This window comes from Vidua chalybeata, chromosome 4, assembly GCF_026979565.1.
Source record: "Vidua chalybeata isolate OUT-0048 chromosome 4, bVidCha1 merged haplotype, whole genome shotgun sequence".
NCBI classification, from domain to species: domain Eukaryota; kingdom Metazoa; phylum Chordata; class Aves; order Passeriformes; family Viduidae; genus Vidua; species Vidua chalybeata.
The window spans coordinates 45,035,163-45,061,158 of NC_071533.1; the positions used below are offsets into that span (position 1 = coordinate 45,035,163).

The 25,996-nt window shown below is 35.3% G+C and overlaps 1 protein-coding gene across 1 annotated transcript; it reads right to left on the bottom strand.

The window, feature by feature from the left end:
* Positions 1–754: 754 nt before the first annotated feature.
* Positions 755–25,149, bottom strand: ANXA10 (annexin A10). Its single transcript, XM_053940876.1, has 12 exons — positions 25,132–25,149; positions 17,731–17,812; positions 15,772–15,866; positions 11,674–11,787; positions 9,470–9,560; positions 9,049–9,128; positions 5,697–5,750; positions 5,483–5,576; positions 3,992–4,087; positions 3,298–3,356; positions 2,118–2,240; positions 755–1,310 (listed from the first exon to the last, which is right to left on the bottom strand). The coding sequence occupies exons 1-12, from the start codon at positions 25,147–25,149 to the stop codon at positions 1,242–1,244; spliced, it is 975 nt and encodes a 324-aa protein (XP_053796851.1). The 3' UTR covers positions 755–1,241.
* Between the last annotated feature and the right edge of the window lie 847 nt (positions 25,150–25,996).

A 25,996-nucleotide genomic window follows, 5' to 3' on the forward strand; every position in this document is an offset into this window, starting at 1 on the left:
GGGAGCGACAGGTGCAAACGGCACAAAAGCAACCACGTGTTTGTGCCTTTCTGTAGCAGTGCTTTATTCAGTCACACGGACTGCACCTGCAGAAAGTACCTCTGTAAGAACATCCAGAAGGTCTGTGTCCAGTTGGACACCTTGTGGCAGCGGGAGAAAAGCCACGGACAGATATTTTAGTGAACACTACCACACCTTCCCTCACTTCTGCTTCCCTAAGAGGCTGACAGGAGGTACGTGCGCCCAGGCTGGGAAGTCTCACGCATAGGATGCCCTGAACAGCCCCGGGGGATTTAAAGCAGCGTCACGTTTTTCCGTGGGGCGAGGACTGGAGGCCGGGCTCTGCCGCCTTTCCTTGTTGCTATGGGAGCTGCTGTCACCAGCTGCTGTGTCCGGTTGTTGGCGGGTGTTCCAGGGAGCGCCGCATCCTTCAGCCTCACTCGGAGGTGCAATGTTACCCACGAATAGTCAATTCTTGAATTATGGCGCCTAGAGCATCCTGGATATACCTCCATGCGCTGAAGGTCAGTATTCAATGAATGGTTAAAATGAGATGGGTAAAAATGGAATTCAGAGTTCAATCCTCTGGAACTTCTCTGCTGAAAGTTAAGTAGTGCTTTGTCTTCCAGGTTTTCCAGTGCATGGAGTACTTGATCCTAATTTTTACTTTTGTTTCAAGCAGAATAAGGGAAAGGCCATGTGAGCAAAATAAAAGAGACTACAAAAGCACTCTGATAGTGATAATAGATGGGGGTAGATGCTTAGTCTGGTTATTACTAAAACAATAATGTTCAAGAGCATAAAATATGAGGTATAAGAAGTAGGAAAGAGAAGGAAAAAATCCTTAAAGGAAGAAATCCTCTTGCTAAAAGTACATAAAGCAAAATATTTTCTTCTCTCCAGTGTGTAAGTGAATAAATTCTTCCAGAGTCTGTTGATGAATGTTTGGGATGTTGTGACACTAAATGATAAACAAATGCCTACCTGGAGTCATTTTACCGCTTGCTTCATTAATTTACATTAATCGTAAAATCAGAAATATTAATTAGAACTAGAGATAAAACCATATTCCTGCCAACATTTTTTTCCTGTCTCAAGAAAGATTTAATATTAGCAAATGTACATTACTGATGTAATTGCTGTTCTGTTATGTATAATAGGGATCTCTTACAGTTAGTGCATTGCATATAGCTTCAATTTCTATTTAAAATAGGTTTACACAGCCTTCAGAGTACATCTTCTTAATAATCTTCCGTATCACCAGCACAGATAGCAAGTAAAGCGCTCTCATAATGCCCTGAAGCAAAATGCTGCAAGGAAAAAAAAAAAAAATCAACATTTCTGGGACTATATGTTTTCTGAATTTTTCTTTTTCTGGTATGTGACAAGGACTAGACTACTGTAAGGTTATGTAAAACATTATATTGTTTTCATAAGGAAACGCTTGCTATGCTTGCTTGCTTTTTCATAAGGAAACACTTTTCACTTGCTATGGCCTTTGATTGGGCACCTAGAGACAATCCATCTTTGAAAGGCTGGATCAAATCTCTTTATTAATTCTCAAGTTCAATACCAAAAAACCATGACCAATTTCAGTAAAGTTACTGCACATCTTGCAGTTGTATTATAGTGACATAAGAAAGGTAGTGTCTTAGCAAGAGACATTTTTTTGTACAATTAAACAGATTCAAAGTTTTGTTTTAAGATGCGGACCAGGCATACAAGAGGAACAGGGTTTGTGAAGATACTACCTAAGCACAAGGATAAAACCAGATATTTACTCCAGTTTTGCACAGAAGGGGTACCAGCCTCGCATTACAGATCAGATCAGGTAAGATGTTATCAATTAGTGTAGAAACCATTCATACAAACTCTTCAGCACACACTGTTATGCCCTGTTTATATACACAACTTGCATTGGGGAGGGGTAAAATCACAGAGAGTGAGTTGAAAATTAATTTCTCACTTACTCAAATCAAACTGAGGCACTGAAAATGTGCTGTTGTTTTTACACCTTGCTTTTTTGTTTGTTTTGTTTTAAACCAAATGGTTAAACAGAGTGATACAGTCTGTATGGTACCAGGGCTGAATATATGCAGAAGTTTGTAAAAACTCACTTTAATGTCATGGAAGAGTGATTTCCCATATCTCTCTTTGTATCGCTGGCGTATGTTCATCAAGTCTATCTCACTCCTGGCAATGACAATCCTAATAACTGTTTTATTGTGAAACCCAAAGTCCTAAAATGAAAAAAGAAAATGAGAGGAAACTTGATAGTTGGATAATATGTGTTTGCCCATCTGCGTATGCTCATATCAATGTTTAATAGATAAAGACAAGAGATACCTACATACGGTATTTAAATATATAGCATATAAAAGGTATACCCATAAAGGTATGGTAGATATTAAAGGAGTCTATGGGTTTTATCCTACTGAGTTTTCATGTACTGAAATTATAGAACTTGTGTAACTGAACAACAGGGAGTCCCTATATGCCAGTGATTTATCCATGCACTGAAACTTTTAAAAAAGAAAAATATGACAAACTTTTGACAGTATTCCTAGGAATTCAGTTTTCTGAGTAACAGTTGTGACTGTTGTTGTGGAGTCCGTTCAAAATATAATGAGGCTAGTAATCTATTTCACAAAAACTGTTGCCTCATGTGAATTATGTGAGATTTTTAACCATAGCGTTAGAATTTACATAGCTTTTGTTCAGATGTGTTTTATTTTAACTGTTTCTAAATAAGTTTTCATAATGTAATTCTGTGAAGAACGGGGACATCTAGTGGCAATAAAAAATCAAAAGAAGTTAGCACTCACACAAAAAAGAAAAGAATCTGCATGAAGTCCTACAAAGAAATATAAGCATTTGTCTTCATGTAACATTAATTTATTATTTAAGTTTTAGCCATACTTATTAAATCTCTACCGACAAAAAAATTACATAGTAATAATAATGCACATTGAGTTCTGCACAGCAGGAGGAGTTTCCATGCATTGAAAAAAACCTTCAGATAAAAAAAATTGACAGTTACCAGGCAAATAATTTTTAAGGTATGGAATTACTTAAACTTTTACTTCTACTGCTTAGGCACTTCTACTGCTTAGTTGTTTAGGCACTACTGCTTTGAAATTTATGTAGGTACCAACAGTTTTAAAATACACAATCACACCTTAAAGATTGAAGCGACTGATTTTAAGTACTTGTTTTAGAATAATCAAACAAACAAAGAAACAAAAAAAAAATAGGGAAGCTTATTTTTATGAAATGTGAGGTAGAATGACTACTTACATGAATTGCATTATAAAGCCTGTAAGCAAAGTAGGAAGGCTTGTCACGAATGCAGAGAACTAGGAGAGAAGAATTGCAACAGGTAAACAGAAGATTATTATAAAATAATTTCTTTAGGCTTTGGGCTCCTTGAAATAAAAAGCTGGGTAGTGCTGTCCATGAATCAGGTTAAAATTAAGCTACCAATATTCACTTATACAACTATATTTATAATTTTGAAGGTTTGGTGATGGGTCCTCATTGCTGTTGCATCAAAGGGCCTATTAAATATTAGTGAATACACTCACATGTCCTATTTGTAGAAATATTTTTATCTTTACTCTAGAAATGAAAGATAAATGTACATAAAGCTTGTAACTTATTTATATACCACTAAAGGCCTGAAAACATAGCTGGTTATTTAATATGTAAAAACAGTTGGAAATGCAGTTATCACACAAAATTTATTATCAAATAAAGTAGATATTGATTCTGCTCAGTCAGAAGCTAGTGATGCATAGATACATTTTTAGATTTACACTAACAGGGGAAAGTAGTTAAAATATTCTTTTCTAATTATCTCTGAAAATTTAATTGCACAATATAGGAGATTACAGTGGACAAAATACCAGAAAAAGAGTATTCTTGATGCACAAGAGATGATATACTAGAATTTATTAAGTGATTGCTGCTAGTAAAAATATCTTTACATTACCTATTGCAACCAGTAATTCTTGAAAGTATCCATCGTAACATTCATTAATGGCATCTACTATGTCTTGCCCAGAGATATTTTGGAACTCCTGGAAAACTTAAAGGGGAGGGGTGGAAAAAAGATCTTGTTTTATTCTAGTTCATTAATAATGATCAACTTGCTTTTTGTGTTTTTTTTTCCTTGCATCTCCCCAGTACTATAACCATCGAGTTTATTTTTTACACTTAGTATTCTCAGTGTTTCATTATGTTTATATTGCCCAGGTCAGGCAAACTAAATGAGTAGCCTGAAACCTGGCTTCTAGGACATTCTCCCCCTGGGTTCTTCAGCCTACAGTATAAAATGAATTCATGCCACATATCTAGCAACATCTGTTTATGACACTTGTAAGAACGTCCCGTTAGTAAGACAACTTCCTTGCTTGGCTTGGCTAAAACTGGCAAGACTCCTGGATTGTGGCAAAGAGCCAGGACTCGCATGACGCGCACGCTCTCTGCAAGATGCAGATACGCAGACACACAAATATCCAGGGTGTGCTTTCTCCATTATGGAAGGAGGAAAATTCTTTTTCTGCTGACTACAAAACTTTTGGAGCAGTACAGGCGGGCCCTCAGATCTCAGGAAGAGAGCAGAACATAGAGCAGGTGTATTAATCCTGTCATCATCAGCTGAATGAATTTGTTGATCCATGATAACAAAGTAGTTCTAAGCTACTGTTGGAAGCTGACGTAAGAAATACAGCTGGCTGCACAGTGATAAACTTGTCAGCAGACAGACTGTTTTTCTACTGCAGAGCAGAAACTCAAACTTGCCACCAGGTAAAATAGGTTTATTTTCTACAATGGAAGATTTGGATGAGCTCACATAAATTTCCTGCAATCTCTAGTTATGTCTGATTTTCTATTTTGAATAAAAATAGCCCTTGTGTTTCTGTGTTTATGTTCATTACTGGAGAGCAGAATGAACACTCTCATTACTGGAGAGCAGATGGAAGTCTTTTGCTTCCATCAAAGACTTCTATGAAACTTCTGGGAAAACCTTCAAAACAGCAATGTGTTTTCACATGCAAACATTTGTTGAAAATACTCCATCCAGCTCTCTCTAGGTGTTTTCTCTCATAAGAGTTGCTTAAGAAAAATGAACAAAATAGTTAAGGAAAATCTCCCTCATCCTGTTGTGTCATGTGTAGACTCATTGCAGCTGTAACATTTGCTGTTCTTTGTCATGCATTCTTCTCTGGGTTATTAGGCATCCTGATGCCTGTCTGTTCTGTCTACAGCTGTCAGTAGTCATTGGGCAAAGTTCAGTTTTGCATTACTTCCAAATTCTCATTAACATCAGTGCAAGTCTGAGAGCTCCAAGAGTTCACACTTGGTTTCAGGCTGATGTCTTGCTGCACACTGACTATCTTGGTATGCAAAGCATGGCTTTCTTAGCGAGTCACATTTTTCCTTTAAACTCTGTATTCAAACAGCTGAACTGCTGGATTACCCATCCACAACTGCTGGTGACTCCTGTTGCAGAGAATCATTTGCAGCATGTTTTTGTGTTCGCCTGTCTTCTGCTGACATGCTTCCCATAGAATCTAATATATCAGAAAAACAAAAAAAGCAAAATATTTAAAGTAAGTCCTTCATCACTTTTCAACATTTGTTTTCTGTAGTTTTATTTCATGTTTCAGAGCTTCACATCTGAGCATATTTACCATTGCATCCTGAGCAGCTGTAGAAGGATCTGCATATCCTTCCATCCTTGTTCCCTGAGGGAAAAAAAGACATACATATTCTTCAAAGGTTAAGTCCTAAACCACTGTAGGAATATAAAGTTCTCTGTGTATGAAGCTATGTTGAATTTCTTGAGGTAACATATATAGGCCATTAGGTTGGATCAGTATATTTCATGACTGAATTTGCAAATGTGGACAATATCTTCAAGTTGTCACATAATGTCTTAATTTTCTTTAATAAGAAGAATTCTGGAATAAAAAAGTCTTGTGAGAAGAAAAAGTGTGGGAAGTACATAAACCTATCCCATTTTTAGTCCTATTTTAAATAACCTTTTACCTGCCCATCACAATCCAACCACCATTTTCAGAATTATGGATGTTATATTGTTTACTCTATGTTACTCTGAGGGGAAAACAAGGATAGGAGTAACATTTACCATTCACTGTTCTTACCAATATTCATATTACCAGAAAAATCTTTTCTCAATGTATTTTTCTTCCTGCACAAACCATAGGAGCAAGCTCATCAAATAATAGGGATTTTGCTTGCTCATAATCATTGTCTAAAATTAAGATCCAGGGCTAGGAAATAGTTTGACAACTTTGATACGCAAATCCCAAAAGAATAGTTCTCATTTTCCCATACATTTAATAGCTTTTCAGTTACACAAACCAAGCTAAATTCTTTAGTAAACACACTATGATCTGAATTATATAGTCAGAAAAAGAGAGGAGGACACTACTTTTGGGATTGCTTTTATAACCATATTCATCTTGTAAGGATACAAATCAGCCTTGTTTGCAGAACTCTTTAGAATCTGAAGCTCATGTAATTACTGCCTTAATGATATGTGCTTGAAGCAATTTTGTTTAAAATTTACAGTCATGTTACCTTATATATGAAGGGAAGGATTAAAATTAGGTATCAGCTGTCAGATTGTAGAATGACTTATTTGTAGTTCTTTTTTGTTAAAAATGTTAATTTATGTGTTAATTAAATGGTGAGAATTTCACTCAGTGAAATTTCTAGTAGCAGGATAAATTATCTGAAGTGAATTGTGATGGAATGGCTGCATAAAATTACATACACAAGAAAACAAGGGAATAAAGACAGGGCAGTATACAATAAAATAACTGTAATTATACTCTACATGAGTCAAATGCCCACTTTCTCCAGTAAAATTTGTATAATTATGTTTAAATTGTAGAAAATTATCATATTTCAATTAATACACAAAAAAAGAGAATTAGAATAAAATGTCTTTGTCTCAGACTAGAATATTAAGTAGCCTGAATTTGAAACTCTTTTAACTCTGTTAATTTCTTTAGGAAGGACCATAACCTATAACTTCTAATCTGCCTCAGGCTGGACATGAAAACCGTAGATACAATATTATAGCAATTGAGTAGTTTGCTCTGCATATATGAAGCACATTTACTTCTCTCAGTAGTCCGATTTAATAGAAATCATAAGAGGTTTTCTGCAAAAAAGCATTAAAGGATGCAATGGAAATGTTGCCTGGTTATAGAACTAGAAAGGGTATGTTTTAATGAAATATCACTGAATTTTAATATAACATGATATGCAAGCATGAGTGATTTGACTAACAATCTTCAGAAATTCAGTATAATTGAGTCAAGTTGAAATTTCCTGCAACTCTTCCATGAGTGAAATAGCAGATTTTGTTAGCCATGAAATTGCTGATTTTAGGCTTCTTTATCTAGGGTTTACCTAGGGTTTAAGAAAATTAGGACCAGTAATGTATAGTCAGATTATTTTAAATTTTGTTCATTTGACGGGTGAAGTATGTCCCACGGTTTTAATAATTATGAGAAGTGAGGTTGCTCTTCATTTTTAAGCAAGGAAAAATTTTCATGATTAGGGAAATAACATCCAGCATGAGAAAAAAAAATATTTCCTGTTTATAGCTTCTACTTTTGAAACTTCTGTCTTTTTAACTGCAGTGAAGCCTACTGTTATTTCAAATTTGTGTAAGAAGTTTTTCCCCAGATATGCATGTATTTAAAAGTACAGATACACCTTATGTATGCTATTATCCCATGGCAGTCCTTTATTACTTGTTACTCTGGTTTATGTGGGAACCCAGGGCAGGGGAAATATCCCTGCACAAAAGAGATATCCCTGCACAAGAGAGACCACAAAAGTGTGAAATAGATTGTAGGGATTGTAGAGAGTAGTTTAGTATGTTACATGGGTGAGAAATTTAGGTTTTAGGATTTTTAGCATACTGTAGATGGGTACAAGATGGAGGATACAGGGTGTTGTCTCGAGTTCCTTTCTTCTTTCTTCTTCTTTCTTCTTCCTTCTTCTTCTTGGGTTTGGGTGGTATCTTGTAATTGGGCAGAAAAATCCGCATTTGCAGGTCTTTAGAGCTCAGTTATTGGGTTAGAAAGGGAAATAATCTAGGTATCACTTCTTAATTGGGTAGTTCAGTTTTAGATTAGACTTAAAAAGACCTTGTCGGGTGAGTTTGTTAGACATTTTATGCTGTTTTCATGCATGTTAGGTCTGAGTGCAGACAGTGTGCTGAAGTCTTGATAAGATAACAATAAAACAAGAACCTGAAGACCGAAAAAGTCCTGTGCGTCTTCTGCTTTTCCTGACAAAGGACTGCTTCAAGAGGGCTTCCCCCTGCCAGGGGAGCCCTCAGGGAGTTGCCCGATGTGGTGCCCTCAAACTCACAGGTTTACAAAACATTTTAAAGATAATGAGCACAGTAACTGCAATGAGAATGACAAGGATGACCACTCTTGTATAAACTACAGACTGGAAAACTGCAAAAGTTAGCATGTAAAAGTGATACTTCCTTTGCTCCTGTGCTAGCATTTTGTGATTTAGCATATGCAATAGCACAAAGAGCATTATATTTTAAGCAGGGAACTCTTTAAATATTTATTTCATAGCCAAAAGTGAATATATCTCTATTTTCACATAATGTTTGACTGATTTATGTTATATTCTGATCATGGAGAAAACATATGCTTTTAAAAATTACAATCACATTTGTATATGCAAGTAGACTCATTTTGAGATGAGACAGATGGAGCAAAGGGTCAGCAGGTGAATACCAATGGGAATTTATAAAATAATCTATTTACCTTTGCTTCCATCTGATATCCAAAGTCTGAGTAGATGAAGGAATTAAGTTTTTCTTCCTCATTAACTTCCCTCCTGTTTCTTGTTTAAAAGTGCAATCCTATTGAACTAGCTTTAATCACAGTCACCTTAAAATGTCAAATTATCAAATACTATTGAAAATCATTATGAGTCTTTTAGAAATCTAAGTCATAGTTCTTGTTTTTACAATACCTGAGCAAGGTTCATGAGTGTATCTCTGAAGTGACCTGAAGTCTCAGAATCAATATCTTGTTGAAGATCAGTATTATATTCTAGGTTAAACCAAAAACATATAATCTTAAATCACAAATTAACATGCTCTGAATAGTACAAATGAAGATTATCAAATAAAGGATAAATAGGCTTATTCTATTCCAGTGTAACCTGGGCAGGTTCTACAAGGACCTGGCTCTGGGGCTGGCACATCCATCTGGGGGCCCTCAGCCACTGTCCCCACTGGCCTGCCCACCCACCACATTGCTTCAGCCTTTTGCATGTAGGTGTGGGAGAGGATGTGAACCAGTCTGTACTGAGGAGTCATTTTTCGTATGTGCTAATACCTCCAGAACATACAAAGTACAGCTGCTACTCTGCACTTGGTAAAAAAGCTTACGCATTAGGTAGGCTTCTTTCATCTGGAAGATCTCCATATTTGATCTTGAAGCTAATATGTCAATTAGACATTTTTCTTCTGTGTCTATTCCCTGTATGAAAAGAAGTAAATATGAAAAGATGTTGTGTAGTAGAAACCCCAATTTTTAGAAGAAAGCAATGCTGTCCTTATCAGAGATAACAAAATAATAGCAGTTTCTGTAGTGTATATTTCTAAATCTGAATTTCAGCATATGTCTTAGCAAGTGGGAAATGAAGCAAGACTAGTGTTGACAGAAACATAATGGGAATAATTTTAGAACTTTAGTAAAAATTACTGTTTGCTGAAAGAAATCAGATGCAAAGATTGAGTATACATCTCTAGCAAGTGTTCAGAAAATCTGAAGTAGACATGAGCATAGGTATTATGTTGGTCTTCTCCCTTCTTATAATCTTTTTTTTTTTTTAATAATTTATTTAGGAATGATACAGTCTGTAATATCTAGCATAGAGCATGGTATTAAAGGAAAACATAATGGAGTACATGCAGTGCTGCAAATCACTGTATTTTCCCACAGGGTTTGAATTACTTTTATAAACTTCAATTGACATAAGATGTGGTGTATATGCTGCTTTTGATATACACGTGGATAGTGTTAATGCATATTCTGCATTTGGGATAAAGGGAGAGCATTAGAGCCCATAGATACACATGGGCTGCTTTTTTTTATCTTGGCCATATGAATCCAGGTCAAGATAGAGTACTGTAAGAAAGTTCAAGTTTGATCTACATTTAGGAAAAAATAAACTTTGGCAATTTTGTCAATAATGTTAATGAAAGACATGATTCCTTTGTTAGCAATGATATTTCACAATCTTTTTAATGCCAAATATAATAAAGACATACCAGTAGTTCTAAAAATTGATTTAAGTGTCTGAAGAACAAGAAAAACCTATTAACTCTTTTTTTGAGGGGGGCAGAATTCTCAAAATTGGCAAGATAAATCATCTTGCCCAAAGTTTTGTAGTCTCTGTCTTTCTTGTGACAGCAGACAGTAGCAAATATTCATGGAAAGAAAAGGAAAATAGTGTTGAACTCTGATATGCCTTCCTGTCTTTTAGGAGTTGGTAATTCAGGAATTTCCTGAAAAGAATTACTATATTCAATAGCCAACAGTCAGCCTGGTTTCAAAGAATATATTGAAGTCCTCTATGAACTAAGTTGTGCTTTTGGTCTCCACAATGCCCTGTGGGAATGAATTTCACCATTAAATAACCTGATATTTGAAAAAATGTTTTTGTTCACAAACTTCAGTTGTGTGAGGACTGCAGTCTCAGATCCAGGGAAGAAAAGGAAATATTTCCTTCAAAATGGGAAATCAGTTCTGTTTCAGTGGAGTTACTATTACTTTGTTGTAGGCACACAGTTTGTGGTAGCTGGGAATGGGGCTGCGGCTGAGCCTCATCCCCAGTGGGTACAGCTGTGAAAAGCAGGTGAGCAGCACTGACAGCAATGAGCCATGGAGTGCCCAGGTGCACTGACCAACCACCAAAGGGACACACAGGTGCAGTGCATGTAAGGTGAGGGGTATAAAATGTTGGGCTAAAGAACAAGGAGGGCAGATGCTTGCAGCTTTCTGAAGTGGAGTGATGTTACTCTGTATGGGCAGATAGCAGAAGCCTTTAGATGAGGTATGGTGTTACTCTGTTTGGGTGAATGCTTAAAGCCCTCTGGAACTGCATGGTGGTGCTCTGTGTATTGTGGCCCTCTTGTCTGTGCAGTATGTTGTGACGCTTTGTCACAGGATAATTTGTAGGTGTTTATGCAAAGACATGTTCTGCTAAAGAAGTATTGCTCTTTAGAGAGGTGGACCTTAAGTGCATGGCACTAGCTGTGGAAATAAATTTAGTTTGTAGCATACAAAAATGCTTCCAAGAAACAGCACCTTACATCCCTGTATAAGTCTTTCTTCATTTTTTGAGTTTACTGTGGTTAAATGGGTTGTATATGTTCCATGACAACAATATTATTTATGCTGGTTTTAGCACGGTGATGGATAAACTTGAAATAACACTGTATTTCTGCTGACTAGTTGACTAAGTGATAGTACACTATTCCAATGTACTAACTTTCAGTAGTTTATTAACCAATGAAATGTAATATATATATATATATATATATTCAGTACTCTAATTAATGACTGAAATTCTGAATATGAAGATTACCTTCAAGGCATGCCAAAGCTCATGGGCATCATAGGATGCAGGTGGATACATCAAGCCAACCATAACGTCTTTAAAGTGATGAGAGAGATTCTCTTTTAGGTCTGTTATCAGATCCTTGAAAAGAAAAAGAAAGACAGGATTATCTCTATAGTAAAGTGTGACACTTTACTAAGACAGCTTAAAAAATTATTAGTTGTTTTCTCTGTAAATGATTAAGGCTGAACTGTCAAAGATGAATTCTGGCTAAGATTAAGTAAAAAAAATTCTTTTAAAGAGTACGTGTGTCTTCTACTAGTATGAGTAGGTGCAAGATGAGAATAGGTGCACAAGCCAGTAGGCACAATGGATTGTTGGTTTTCAGTTCATTAGAACAGAGAAGAAAATGCAGCTGTTTAAGTGCAACTATTACTTAAAGTCTTGGAAAACTGAATATCACAGCAGAGCATCTGCAGCTTCCCTGTGTGAATCTGAGAGAGGTAAGCACCTTTGGAAAATCAAGGTCATAAAACACAGGTGGTTTATTTTGATTTTTTTTCAGTGTTACCATGTGAATAATTTAAGAAAAATCATCTGTATTGCTTCTAGTACATAAAAATCAGCTTTGGATTGCTGGAAGGTTATGTGCTTCAATTCAGTTATGTTTTACATTCAAACTGAATTCACTACTTTTGATAGATGCTGGATTAGTAATATGGAACCCCCTTTTTCCTCCTCATATTTCCCAGTTCTTTCTTGTCAAATAGCTGAGTAATGGATCAGAGTTTTCTCCCCATTCCTAGTAGCATCCTTCAAAACACTGCAAATGCCAAAAGCTTGTTAACTTACTACTAGTCACTATTTTTGATTGACATCACTTGTGCAGTCCATAGACACCTGTAAGATGTTCCAGTCTGTTTGAATTGAAAAGCCTGCCTGAAACAGTTTTCATTATATAAACTAGTATGTTTCCAGAGCTGTGTTTTTTCATGCCTATGCTTTCATTTCAATACATTTCTGAATATAATTAATTTAATACCTAGAGTAGCAGTGAAGGAAGATATATGCATATTAAAAATTAAATTTATGATGAAGAAATATACACAGTCTTTGGTGAGTGCACTTTAGATTCATTTGACAGCCACTAAATCACGCATGGAGTAGAAATTAATTCATTAAGACATTTTACTTCTGACAATATGCCTGTGGGGAAAATGGATTAATAATACAAATGGTTACTGGTTAATGGTATTTTTACTACTTAAAAATTACTCCTGCAATCAGAACTAAGAAGTATTGGAAATAAGAAAAGATAACTCTAAATTGTCATTATTTTAATTTGCTAATCATCTTTCCTGTAAGAAATCCTTGGAGGCTAATTGTAAGAAGGAATCTTAAAACTTCTCTGTATGTCTGAATCATGCAGCTAATTCAGGTCTCTTAGTTTTTTTTTTTTAATATTTCTCTCCTTCTAATGTGTCTCAGTTTATATTTGTCTAATGAATGGGCATAGTGGCTTCCATATTGAGCAGACTGAAGTGAAATAAAGAGGGAAAAGGATTGGACCAACAGGTTCACCATAAATTGAACTGAGAAGGTTAAAACTGCTCTTGCCTTGCCACGTCTATTCTGTCCGGTGGTGTTTACCACTTGTAAACTGGGATTGCCAAATGGTGCATTTGTTCAATGCAATATAACCAGTGGGACAAATTGCAGCCAGGGAAGTGTGATGTGTGCTAAATTATCTTTCACAAACTGAAGCAATATAATGCAAGATAGTTCACATTCTTGGTGAGTTTTTTTTAGAAACTGTCAAGAGTATCATGATAAATCTTGCACTGTAAAGCGTACCCAGTGATTATTGAATTAATTCGAATTAAAATTGTGGGTGTGTTGGAGTATGTTCCATGATTTTTAGAGTATTCTGTAGCCCATTGCTAGAATATGAAAACAGTTTTCTTGCCTTTTCCTTCTATTATCATTCATAGTTTTAGAGACTGAGATTGTTAAAAAGGATGTCTGAGGTTTTCTTTGCCTTTTTTCTTTCTTCTACATCTTTAGGTCTGTGTCCACTGTCTTTATAACACTTTATGTTAACTCATACAGCTGAAAGAGGTATGAATTTAAAGGTAATGTGTTTTCATAGGGACTTGATTTGTTTGTATTTTTATTTTGGTTTTGAAAAGAAGAGCCAATTAATGGTGAGCAAATCAATAGGTGTTCTCTGTGAATATGAAATAATTGCATTCCTGAAGGACATTTGCCAAGTCTTTACTGTGATACTGAATTATCTCTAGATCTTCATGTATCAGAGAGTGGAAATTAAAGATAAAAACATGATACCAAGATTTTAAATATTTTCTCTTATTAAAGTGATAGGTTCAGTCAATACACTGTAGAGAAAAGGTTAAAACAAACCAGCCAGCTGCTATAGATGAAGTAGAGAAGGACTGTCCAGTGGTGGAGATAAATGAGCTCTTGGGAAGAATGGGCTTGGGTGCTTCATGTCACAGGCACTTTTGGGTAGCTTGACATATTTTAGTTTTCTATGAGTAACATTAAAACTTGGTGAGGAGTATTGCATGGCTAAACACTGAACTTGTTTTGCATGTGCCATGATAATTTAATAAATACCTCATAATAGAAAAAACAAGTTTAATAATTTAGGTGCTGATTTGTCATTGTCACAGTCTCTGGAGGGTGGATAGCTGTGATTCAGTATTGTTCTTTTATGGTCTCTATAAAATATACTTATTCATTCAAGGCTATGTCTAAAACATCATGATTATTGTGTATTTCATTTTTTCTAACAGTCCAAATAAAGTCATTGATCTCCTGGAGATGAGTAACAACACAAAATCAACCTACTACACTGATTAAATCCAGCTCTTTTTCCTCCAGTTCTAGGACAGTAAATGGGTGTTTGAGCTAATTCAGGGGTCAGTGGTTTTGAGGTATTTTAGTATAGAGTTGGCACAAATGTTGTCTCCAGAAAACTTCTTGGCCCCTCAAATGTATTCTGCTGGTTAATCAGCTGGTGGTGTAAAAGCACGACATAATGTGGAGTTTTTGAATGAACCATCTCTAGGTAACCCTAATTAAGGGAGATGGCTCTGTGGTAGTGTTTGCGCCAACTCATTTTTCTTACTCATGCTGATCAATGGCAAGCAGACACTGGCCTATGAGGAATTTTCCAGTGAGCCCTTAGTTTTACCGGCTTCAGGAAATGAAGAAAACTGTTTTGTTCTAAGTGTTTATCTGTCTTCTTTCAGGGAATGGGCATGTCTTGTCAACTTAATCAAATAGTATCTCGTTTTACACTGTACTTTGCATGACTTTCACAGGAATTTTGCAAGGAGTATTACTATTATTTTTGTCCTTATATAGCTGCAGCAAGTAAGGAAAATGCAGGCACTGCAGCTTTCCTGGTTAGTTGGTTAGCAACAGTAGATCTGGAAATAGTGAGCATATCTATCTCTGTGTACTTTTAAGAACTTGGATAACAAAAATTCCATTGTTATATATAGTAAGTATAGATAAAATACAATTTTTAAAAAACTTTTTATGTCTAAAATTTTTTAAACACCTTTCTAAGATCATAATTTTAAGCAGCTCAGATGAATATTGTGCTTAGTGTACAGATGGGACTATATGGAATGAGGTGTGAGAATGTCAGTGCTTGAGAGGTGAGCATTAATCATTATATAAGATAAAAAGCCTGTAACTCTTTGTATGGTGTTTTTCTTTGGTTGCAATAATATTTTATTATTTATTCCAAGAACTTGCAAAATGTATTACAAAATGCCCCAAAATCACATAAAGGAAGAAATAAGTCTGCTCAGATGTTTTAGGTTGGTCAGTAGAGAAGAATGGCCTATAGAAGAAGGAACTTTTCCTGTTCTTTTCTAACTCTGTGTGGCAGACAATGCCTCTGCTGTAGAAATGACAATGTGATACCATCAGAGGTATCAGTAGCCAATGAGCAAATTTGTGCCAAAACTGTTGTGCCAGCCAGCTGTCTGGCAGGCTTGTGGTTGCAGTGAGTGACTTGAGAGAAGGGCTGACAGCTGCACAGGAGACAGGAGTGAAATAAGTAATAACAGTACAAAGTATTTCTCGTACCCTGCCATACATGTCTCTGTACGCCTCGGCAATCATGAGCCGCTGGGAGTTGCAACGCTGAGTTAGGATTTCAATCAACACATCTTTTTCACAACCTGAAAAGGAAATGATACAGACTCCAAATTAAAAAACTGGTGTTAATTACTTACATTTGTGATTGCTCAGGTTTTGTTTAAAAGCATTATACTAATTTTTTGAGAAAAAACGAATCAAGAGGCTAATATCCCACTAAATATTTACCAACATCAGTTATATTTACTGTGCTTGTGTATCTTGCACTTGCTGGTGTAATGCCATCAAAAAGTGAAGCAGTCTGTTATTACCAGATGTATCCTCATTTTCAAATGGATTTGAAAGCATCAATAAAACAGGGGCTTTCATGGGTTTAGAACTAGGCCCAGTAGCAGGATTTGTGGCTGAGCATTGGAAGTCATACTTGTGCATTTTGTTGATATTGATTAAATTGTCATTTAAGAATTAGGGATCTCTTTTATAGGGATGACAAATTGCTGTTAGACCATTTGTTGAAAAACTCAGTTATAATTTCAGAGGAACTGTATGAAGTTATAAAATATACTATTTTACTCCATTTCCAAAGGGCATTTTATTGAAGGTTGCCTATGATGGTTTGCTTGATAGGTAGAACATACTAGTAAATGTTGATAATGAATCAGTATTATTCCTTATGAAAAATATGTATTATTCAGAAAACTGTGGCATTTAAATTTTTTCATCCTAAGGGTTGGGATACTGTACATAATGATTCCTTTTACTTTTCAGAAAATGGCTATCATTAGGGACCTTTACAGCTTACATAGCCTCTCTAGTAAAAACTGAGCAGGATCCAGATAGAGGAGATTTTATAAAACATGAATATAAAACTTTTTTTACTTGTGTAGTACCACTGGTATCAGTGGCACAGCAGAGGTGACTGAGCATCCTCATAAGAATGAATGCCCTGTGCAGGATTGAGGGTCAGAGTGTCAGTGGCTGTGAAGGGTATGGTGACTTTACCTTCTCTGAAGATGAACTGTTTATTTTGTCAATTGTCCTTTAAATTGCAACTTTGTTCCATGTACTTTGATAGGAATGTTAAAATTAAGGTTGGTGTACTTGTACTTAGAGATTATATTCTTAATTTAATACTCTATTTTCATGTTAGCAACATTACCTTAAAAGTACTCTTTGAAGTGTAGGGAGATATGTAAAACTTATCATCTGTATCCAATGTGGTCATAAAGATACGTCAGATTCCTCTCGATGAGTAATGCTTATTGTGGTTCATTCGACATTAAATCTGAGTTTTCACATTTTCATTAAAGAAATTGAAAATAGCATGCAAGATTTGGTGCTGTACAATCTTGTGAATAGCCCAAAGGGTATAAAAGCTCTGATACAGAGAACAGTTTTAAAGTGAGGAAAACATTTCAGATAAAAAAAATAGATCAATATTTTGACCCTCAGCAATATCAACAAGGTTCAATAAGAAAATAAAAAATCTGAACTGAGAAAAATGCTTTTGTGAACAAAAGTTTTTTGGAACAAACACTGGAAGCAAAAATTGCAAAGATATATGAATTCTTTAAACTTTCTACTCCATTTGTTTTTATTTCTTATGAGTGAATAAGAGACTTAGCAGACCTTGGTAGCACTTAATTGTTGCAGTTACAACTAAAATCCTTTCATTTCTTGGCTCTCACTCTAGTGATCCAACACAGAATTCTGCCTTTCTTGTTTTCTCATTGAAGTGTTCATTACTGTAAGTGTTGGTATGGATTTTAGATTAATCTTGATCAACTCTTAGTTCCTGTAAATGCAAATGATTTGGACATCATCAGTGTGTCTTATTGTGATTCCTCGAAGAATCTGCAGATAGTTGGCAACAATTTTGTGAGTTTGTTTTGCCTAATATTTTCTGAAAAAAGGGAAACTGGTGTTAGAATTAGTTAAGATACTCACTAATTCCCTGTAGGGCTCTTCCTAGCACCTGGGCATCCATTATAGGGTTAAAATTTGGAGCGGGAAGAATTGTTCCTTGTGTCTACAAAAGGAAAAAGCAGACTTTAATGGAAATGTCTAACATTTTTAACATGATAAATGTAATTCTGTTGCAAACCAACAATCATAACTTTAAACTTTCTTTGCTTAATGGAGAGCAGGATATGTAGGTTTTGATTTGTGAAACAGAACTTAAGCTTGCAGTTGACCATAGAAAGAAAGACCATATTGGAGGAAGTTGCCCCTAGCATGAGTTAGGCTTGGATAGGGAAAAAAAAAAAGCGAGGATTTACCTTAAAATGTAAATCTCTTTGCCAACCTATTTAAAAAAAGTATTATTTTATATTTCAAAGTTAATCCATGGTATCCCTGACAGTCTCCAATATTTATTCCTCATAGTATTTCTAATTTGAGATGACTAATGAGAAAATTATGAATGAGATCCATAGGTTGCTTACAAACCTGGTGATTTATTAAAGCAGTGATATTACTGCCAAGTGAGATAGCTTTGAGATTGCCATGTAGAAGACAATGCGATTTTTCAAGTTGCTTTGTAACTGATTAAATTGTCAGCTCCTTCTCAGTGATATTTTATTTCATGTATTTTTTCTTATTCTTTCTAAGAAATTTGTGAATAATAAACTAATTTTAATAGAATTGCAGACCAATACAATCAGAAGAAAATAACTGGGGTTGGCAGATACTTAGCTCTATCTCCTGGTTAACCTCTTTAGTTCACCTGAGAATTCTATCTGCTTTACCTGATGTACCAAATATAAAGATTCTTTTATGATGATTCCTGAACTCAGTATATCCAATTAAAATGACACCATTAAATTCATATTTACATTTCAAAGAAAAATGGGATATATTTTATGAGTATGAATGGGGTATTGTTACAAATACTTCCTAGAATCAGAGCTTACATGAATTATGCTAGTTAGCTTGCTTTACATATACTTGAAGTGTTTTGTACATTGTGCCTTCTTGTATGGTGACATGCAAGTTTTGTGCATGGCCACTAATCACTCTTGCCTGGCTTGAAATCTAAGCAGAGGAATTAAAAAGCACTGAAAAAGAACAGTGTATTTTAGCTGAGAAGGAAGACGCCATTTCTTGATACATTTGATCATTGCTTTGAACCCACCAAGTAAAGGTAGGAACAGGGTAAGGTAGGGTTTGAATGCTAATTAAAAAATTATATAATTTGTAACCAGTGAATGCTCTGCCTCTGTTTGTTGAAATGAAACTCTCATGATCAGAGTTCTCATGATCAGAACAATTTTTGGTCTTTTGTGGGTTACAATATAGCTCATTACCCTGTGCAAACTTGAATTAAAAAATAGAAATACTTCACCTCGGTGTGTGAATTGGTGTTTACGCACCAGGTAGTGAGTCTGCATTTGGGACAGCAGCACTTCTGTCCTGTGGCAACAAGATGCTACACAGCAGGTGAGAAGGAAAGAAAACCTTGCTTCTAAAGTAATGCAAAAATTCAGGAGGTTTGTTTTTCTGAGCAAATGATCACTCTAATGCTCTTTGGTATAGTTATCTGGGGAGAATGAAGGGTGCTATTGTTTAAAGTTGTTGAGAAAGACTTATATTAATCTCCTGTGCTGAGACATAAACCTAAACATTGGAGCAGGCATTTTGTTTTGCAAAGATTTGTTACAATCTAGTCATACTTTAGAAGCATCTGTGCTTACAATGTTTTTTGCTCAAAATACCTCAAGAAGCTGAGGAATTATATTGAAACAATGTTATAGTAGGAAAGCTGGAGTTCTGCTTTGAGAACCCAGGGCCCAAGGTGTAAAATCATGTTTCCTCAAAATTTATACAGGCTTGCCCTGCCTAAATGTGCCTAAATAGCAGCAGTGTTCATCACTGCATGAACTGAGGGAGCAGAGCAATAGAGGCATTTGGTAACTGAATGAAATTCCAACAGATTGGATTTTGATTAGGGAACAGGCAACTACCTATGACTAGATTGTTCCTTTCTGTTATTTTTGGCTAGAGAATTTCTACTCTCCTGTTTTGAAGCAGGGCATTTTTTAGGATTGATTGAACACCTGAGTGTACTGTTATCTTGCTTCATTCATTCCCACTGAAGTCAGCTGTGGCTGACCTCTGTAAGAGAAGAAAGCTCAGTGGAGCTGAACAGGAGGAGTGTGCCCATGGAATCCAGGGAAAAAGACAGGATGTGGCTGACTGCAGCTGGTGCAAAGAAAGCTTATTTTAGCTCAACACAAAGCAGACTGAGTGTAGCTATTAAAATTTAAGAGGATGAACTGGTGGTATAAGTGTTTACACCTGACTTCACTAAAAGAGTGTGAATGTCTTCCTGACTTGGCGAGATGAGCATGGGGGGAGTGGATACCTGTCTAAGCCCAACACAGAGTATAAATACTAAAAAGGTAGCAAGACAATTTGGAAATAATTTAAGTCAGTTTAAGCTGACTTAAACCCATAAGTTCCTTCCCTGTGATGCCCAGCACTGCAGCAGAGAGGATATCATGAAAGGCAGTAAGGCAGATCTCATATGTATTGCATCTGTGTTATGTTTTCAGTACCTTTTATATTACTCTGCTAGAAAAACCTGTGTAAAATCACTGAACTTGATATTATATGTTACAGCCTCTATGGGTGAAATATCTGAAAGAACGTAGTGAGAGAGTACTGGACTCTGGCATCAGGATGACCAGTTTTGAGTCTATAGCCACTTCTGTTTTACTTCTGCAACATCTTTTTGCTTCCCTAAGCTCTGGAAAGCATAGGAAAATTACCAGTATGATCTCATGTTTTTTCTTTTGCATGCCTTAAGATGGTTCACTACAGGGATGAGCAGAAATTGCTCTTCATGGCAGAGTTAAATCTACAGAACTGAAAGTTGCATTGTGGTTGTCTTGGTGACGTCAGAAGTAGTTTATGTTCACTGAATAGTATTTCTCTAAATACAATGCTCTCCAACCCATCTGCACAAGTAAAACAAATTGTGACAAAGTAACAGAAGTCTTTTTGTAAGTTGAGAAGAGTAGGAACATTTTTGCACTGCTTAATATTCTTATTATGAGAGCTTTATCCTAATTTCACAGATAGCATCAATGAAAGTATTTTTATTGATTTCAGGGAGCTTTTGGTTCCTACCCCTTAATAAGTAAAGACTGGGGTAGGTGGCCTACCAACTCTCTACTTAACCTAATAATTCTATAATTTTTTTCAAATAAATAACAGGAATTTCTCCAATAAAAATTTTAAAATCAGTAAACATTATCAAACACCCATTAGTCTCAGTAATGTGAGATTGAGTGATAAAGAAACTTGCATTATGCTCTGGCTGTCGTCTTGTTCTGTGAACACTGCAGATAAAAACGACTTTTTCCTGTTTCTTTTGTCTCTGTTTCGCTACGTATTTGAAGTTCATTTCCTCTCCTTGTTCCATCTAGGAACAAGCCATGGGGATCTTTCTGAGACAACCGCTGGCTAAGTGAAATATGATTTGTCCCATGACTGGGTCCAAAGTCTGGATGTGTTATTTGGCTAATGCTAGGCCAATGAAATAAATTACTCTTGAGTTTCAACTGCTGTATTTTTTAAACTGGTAATAGAATTTAGTTTCCTCATCCCCCCTGAACAATGTTTCCACAAAGATTCAGAAGAGATTGAACTTTATAATGAATTTGAATCATATTGGTAGAGGAATGCAAAGTTACAGCTAGGAACAGGTGGATTGATGAATATAGACAAATAGAGCTAAATCTTCTGAATAAAATGGGGGAAATGTCTGGTATAGTCACTGAAACAATGTGAAAAATTATACAATTTAATTTTGATATCTGGATTCTAGCATCCCTCACAACATAGTTATAATTTTGCTGGATCTCTTATTGCAAGATTAGGATTCAGCATGACAGACTTTTCTGCATTACAAAGAAAATGTATTCAAAAAGCACCAGAGGAAAGTAATTTCAAAGTGCAATTTAGTCTTTCTGTAGGTTAGTTTAGACAAACTGCTGTATATGAACATGGAAAAATGGTTTTCATGCTGTCTTTCCTCTGCAGCATCCTAGTGAAGGGGGTATCTTTTTCAAAAGGAAAAAAAAATCATAAGTACTTTCCTTTTTTTCCTCACAAAGTGCTGAAGTACTTTATAAGGCAAGTAAATCTCCAAAGACAATTCAGTGATTTTTTTTTTTTCATTAAGATATTTAATCCTCTTTGATATCAGGATACCCTCATGTTCAAAGGCACAGATCTTTCTCCACAGAGGTGGCCCAGGTGGGCACTCTATACATATCTCTGTTTTTGCACATGTTCTTTTAGCTCTCCTGTAAAACTGATTCCAAAATAAGCTGAGCAAACATAACAGGTTTGTGTGGTGTTGGTGGAATGAATCAAAACAATGAAGAAGATTGGAAAGGGTCTAAAAATCTTATAATGGTTCTGAAAAATGATAATTGGAACTTACCTTCCTTCTATGCAAAAGCAAGAAAGTAACAGCTTTTTCTGACCAAAGTCATAAGCAGTTCAGCAAAAGTATCAGTAAAAGGTGAGGCTGCTTTTATCAAATTATGGTGTGCAAGCTTCAGGCAATTCAGTCTTGTGATGGAAAAGCATTCTGAAGTACGAACAACCTCCTAATAATATTTGTTCAGTAAGTCATTCTACTGATAACAAACAACTGAAGTCAGACTCCTTAGTCTGAATATTTCTCACGGGGAATGTCTACTAAAATAAAATGTTTTCTTTATTAGCTAACCACATACTATGAGCTAGCTATACTTTTGCAAAGATATCATTTGAGTTTGACTTTATTAAATAAAAATTTCATGAGTATTTTGGTTTGTGAGTTTATTGTATATGTTTCATTTAATTTCAAGACTATGTGATACAGCAGTGGAAGGGATACTTCTAAACATAGAAAATTCATTCTCCAAAGCCTTCCATCTCTCTCTGTATATGTATTTCAGAGAGATCAGAGACATCATCTTGTCTAGTTTCTCATTGTTTTACCTGTGGTATTTATTATAGGATATTTTTTGTATGTAATTGCTCATAATGATGATGCCTTGCAGGGCTGCTGCTATCAGTTTGTACATCTCATTCTTGATCTTGAAGGACTCCATCCTATCTGATTGATTGTTCACAGATAATGTATGTAATTACTGATATGGGTAGCATAAAATATAAAGATCATCTTAAAGAACAAAGCACATTTTGAAAGTAATACTTCAGGTTTTTTTTTTAATTATGCTTCTGAATTAATGGTATACTCAATGTTCTGGAATTACTTGAAAAATATCTAATGAAAAGTGTACTTCTAGAACTTTTTTGCAATCTAGAATAGTATTTAAGAATAGTAGAGAAGAAATTAATGCTACGGTCTCACCACTCAGTCCTGTATAAGCCCTGTTTTCTTGATTGAGATTTGCTAGAGTGATTTTTCTGCTATTTTGTTACTGAGTCTCTTCAAAGAAAACTGCCATTGCTTCATGACCAACTTGCTCTTGAAATACCTGCAGCATTCGGGGGAGAATGTTTACAGGCATCTCTGCCTTATGTGTCCCCATTCTGTGTGGATGCCTCAGTAAGGAAGTCTGTTCCTAGGATCCAGTGATCTAGTTCATATTTTCTCTCCCTTTCCATTCCATAACACATGGAAATTAGAATAAACAGTAAAAATTTACCTAACCTAGGAATCCATCCCAATACATTTCAGAGAAAGCCTGTAATCAGGTTTTCCTGTCTTTCCTGGGACTGATATGCTCCCCATTGTCTACAGTGGCTTCTCTACTCTCTTGTTTCTGTGATGACAAAACAACCAAGGGTATTTCAGTGTGCCTTTTTGTGTTTAGAAGAAGAGGGTATAAAGAGTTGATATTAAAACCATTTATTCTGGAGTATTTTGATGTAATTCAGTGTATTCAGAATTAGAAACTGATGTCCCCTCTGCTCAAGTAGTTCATTAGGCTAATATGTAAAAGTTCCATTATATTAAGCCTCATACCATTGTAAACATCTGCCACAGTTAGAAATTGTCTTATCTATTAACTTTTCTTTATAATGCTATCAAAAGACTGCATTGTTATTGCAAATAATAATTGCCAATTGTAATAATTTTAAGATTACTTCTTCTGTAAGTTATTTTATAAGGTACTACCATTAATTTTAGACAACATATTGTATACAGATGCAGTGTCAATTATTTAAATATAATTGGTTGCAATAAATCAGTAGAAGAAAAGAAACTCTATTTCTTGTCTTCTCCAACAGAAACTGATCTACTACCTTTTTAAGGTATAGTATTCTTTCTGTTGTCCTTAAATTATCAGGAATAGATTCCAAAATCACTGTAATTAAAAGGGGGGGGGGAAAAGAAACTAAAAAGAAAATATCTAAGTTCTTAACTGTCTAGTAAAGGATGCAAGATCACAATTTGCAGAAAACCAAACATTACTAATCCTGATTCAATAGCAATCACTTTAGAAAATCAACTATATGCTTTATATATATAATTTTATTAGAAGAAATATTTTACTGGAAAGATTGGAATAATTAGTCAATTATACTTTATATTAAAATAAGAAAGGGAAAAATATTTATCCTTTAGAAAATTCTATATTGATTTGTAAGTTTGTTGGGAATGTACATGTAAAAAGCCTTTGAAAGGAACAAATCATTATTCATATCAATAATAATTGAAAGAAAATCCTTAGAGAACATGATCAGTACTTAGAGAAATGTCATATTTTGTTGTCATGAAATAGTAACTCCAACAGTTTCCAGAATGGAGATTTAAAATATCATTAGAACCCGTTTTTTTTTCTTCAAAGAGCAGTATCAAAGCCATAACTCTTCCTGTGTTGTGGTTCCTGTAGAGGTAGCATTTTTTTACCTTAAAATATTTTTCACACTATGAAAAAAACATTTTTTATAAATGATAAAGCTATTTAGTTACTTTATGCATCTAGAGATGGTCTTGTCAAATTATAACCCCCCCAAAATAGTGCCAGAAATAGGCATCTTCTGAAAAACTCATATTTTTATCTTTAATACAGTGATAGTATGTAATTCAACTTCTTGTTTAGCAGCTTAGTGCAAGTATAGAAAACCCACCTAAAGGGCTTCACAAGAAGGCTTGAGTTGCTTTTCCTTGAAAGGTCTAGAATTATGAGACAGGAACTGATAGTTCTTTATATTTTAGTCTTTGTTTAGACAGTTGATATATATTAGACCCAAGTCACAAATTATCTTCACCTAATATTAATTTTTGCCAGTGAAGGGAAATGGATACCAACACATGATGACAACTTAAGAGAAATGAAAAGTTTGGGAAGATTTCAGAGAACAAATAATTATACTCACATAATCTCCACAATACATTTTGATACGTGAGTCTTCAAGTTCTGTTGAGATGGAACAGTAGCTTCCCAGACTAAAAGCAAGAGTAAATACAATTGTTATAATTAAAACTTGTTCTGTTTTGGGGGTTTGTGAGAAGCCATCCAATCAAACTGATACCAAGTGCATTAGGCTCCAAAGTAACAATGAAGCAGAACCTTGGTACCTTGTGTCCTTGGGCTTTATAGATATACTGTGTGCTTAGTCATTAACCATGCATTGAATAAGTGTGATTATAATGTAAGTAAACAGAGTCATTAGCCCAACACCCTCTGTTCTGCTGTGTTGATTTTAGGAATCAGAATTCAGCTAGTCACAGGATGAAACACTCACCTACCAAAAGTGCTTGTGTTAATGATTTACTTTTCAGATTGAATCTGGTCTAGTTCCTTTTCTTCATCCTTGTGCTGAAATCGCTTAGTTCATCACTTGCTCTAGTATCTATTTGTAGCTGGCATGCACAGGAAGATGCTTTATAGCCCTTATATGTCACCCAGAGTAATCAGGTAGTCTTAGTGGAACTCTGTAAAGGAGGGTCTTTCCATGCAGGTTAAAACTTGAAAAATCCTGCAAAGAGCTGATCAAAAATCCTGTACCGTTGCTTTATCCAAGGACTTGTACAGAATCCTAACTATCCAACTGACAGTAATCTCATTTTTCATAGCTAATACCATATTTTTCTTATAATAACTATTATTGTAATAAACCACTGATAAAACATGAAGCTTTCTTACACACACATGGAATATAAAACAGAGAAACATAAAAATAGAGGTGCAGAATCATTCTGCATATTCTCTCCTGCAACTTGAATAGAAGGCCTAGGCTA

Excerpts from the sequence above, each read along its gene's own strand:
- ANXA10 (XM_053940876.1), bottom strand. Across the intron at positions 9,561-11,673 it reads AGCTTTGGCATGCCTTGAAG|GGAATAGACACAGAAGAAAA; the intron begins GTAATCTTCATA and ends CTTTTCATACAG. Across the intron at positions 5,751-9,048 it reads CACTCATGAACCTTGCTCAG|GGAACAAGGATGGAAGGATA; the intron begins GTATTGTAAAAA and ends TTTTTCCCTCAG.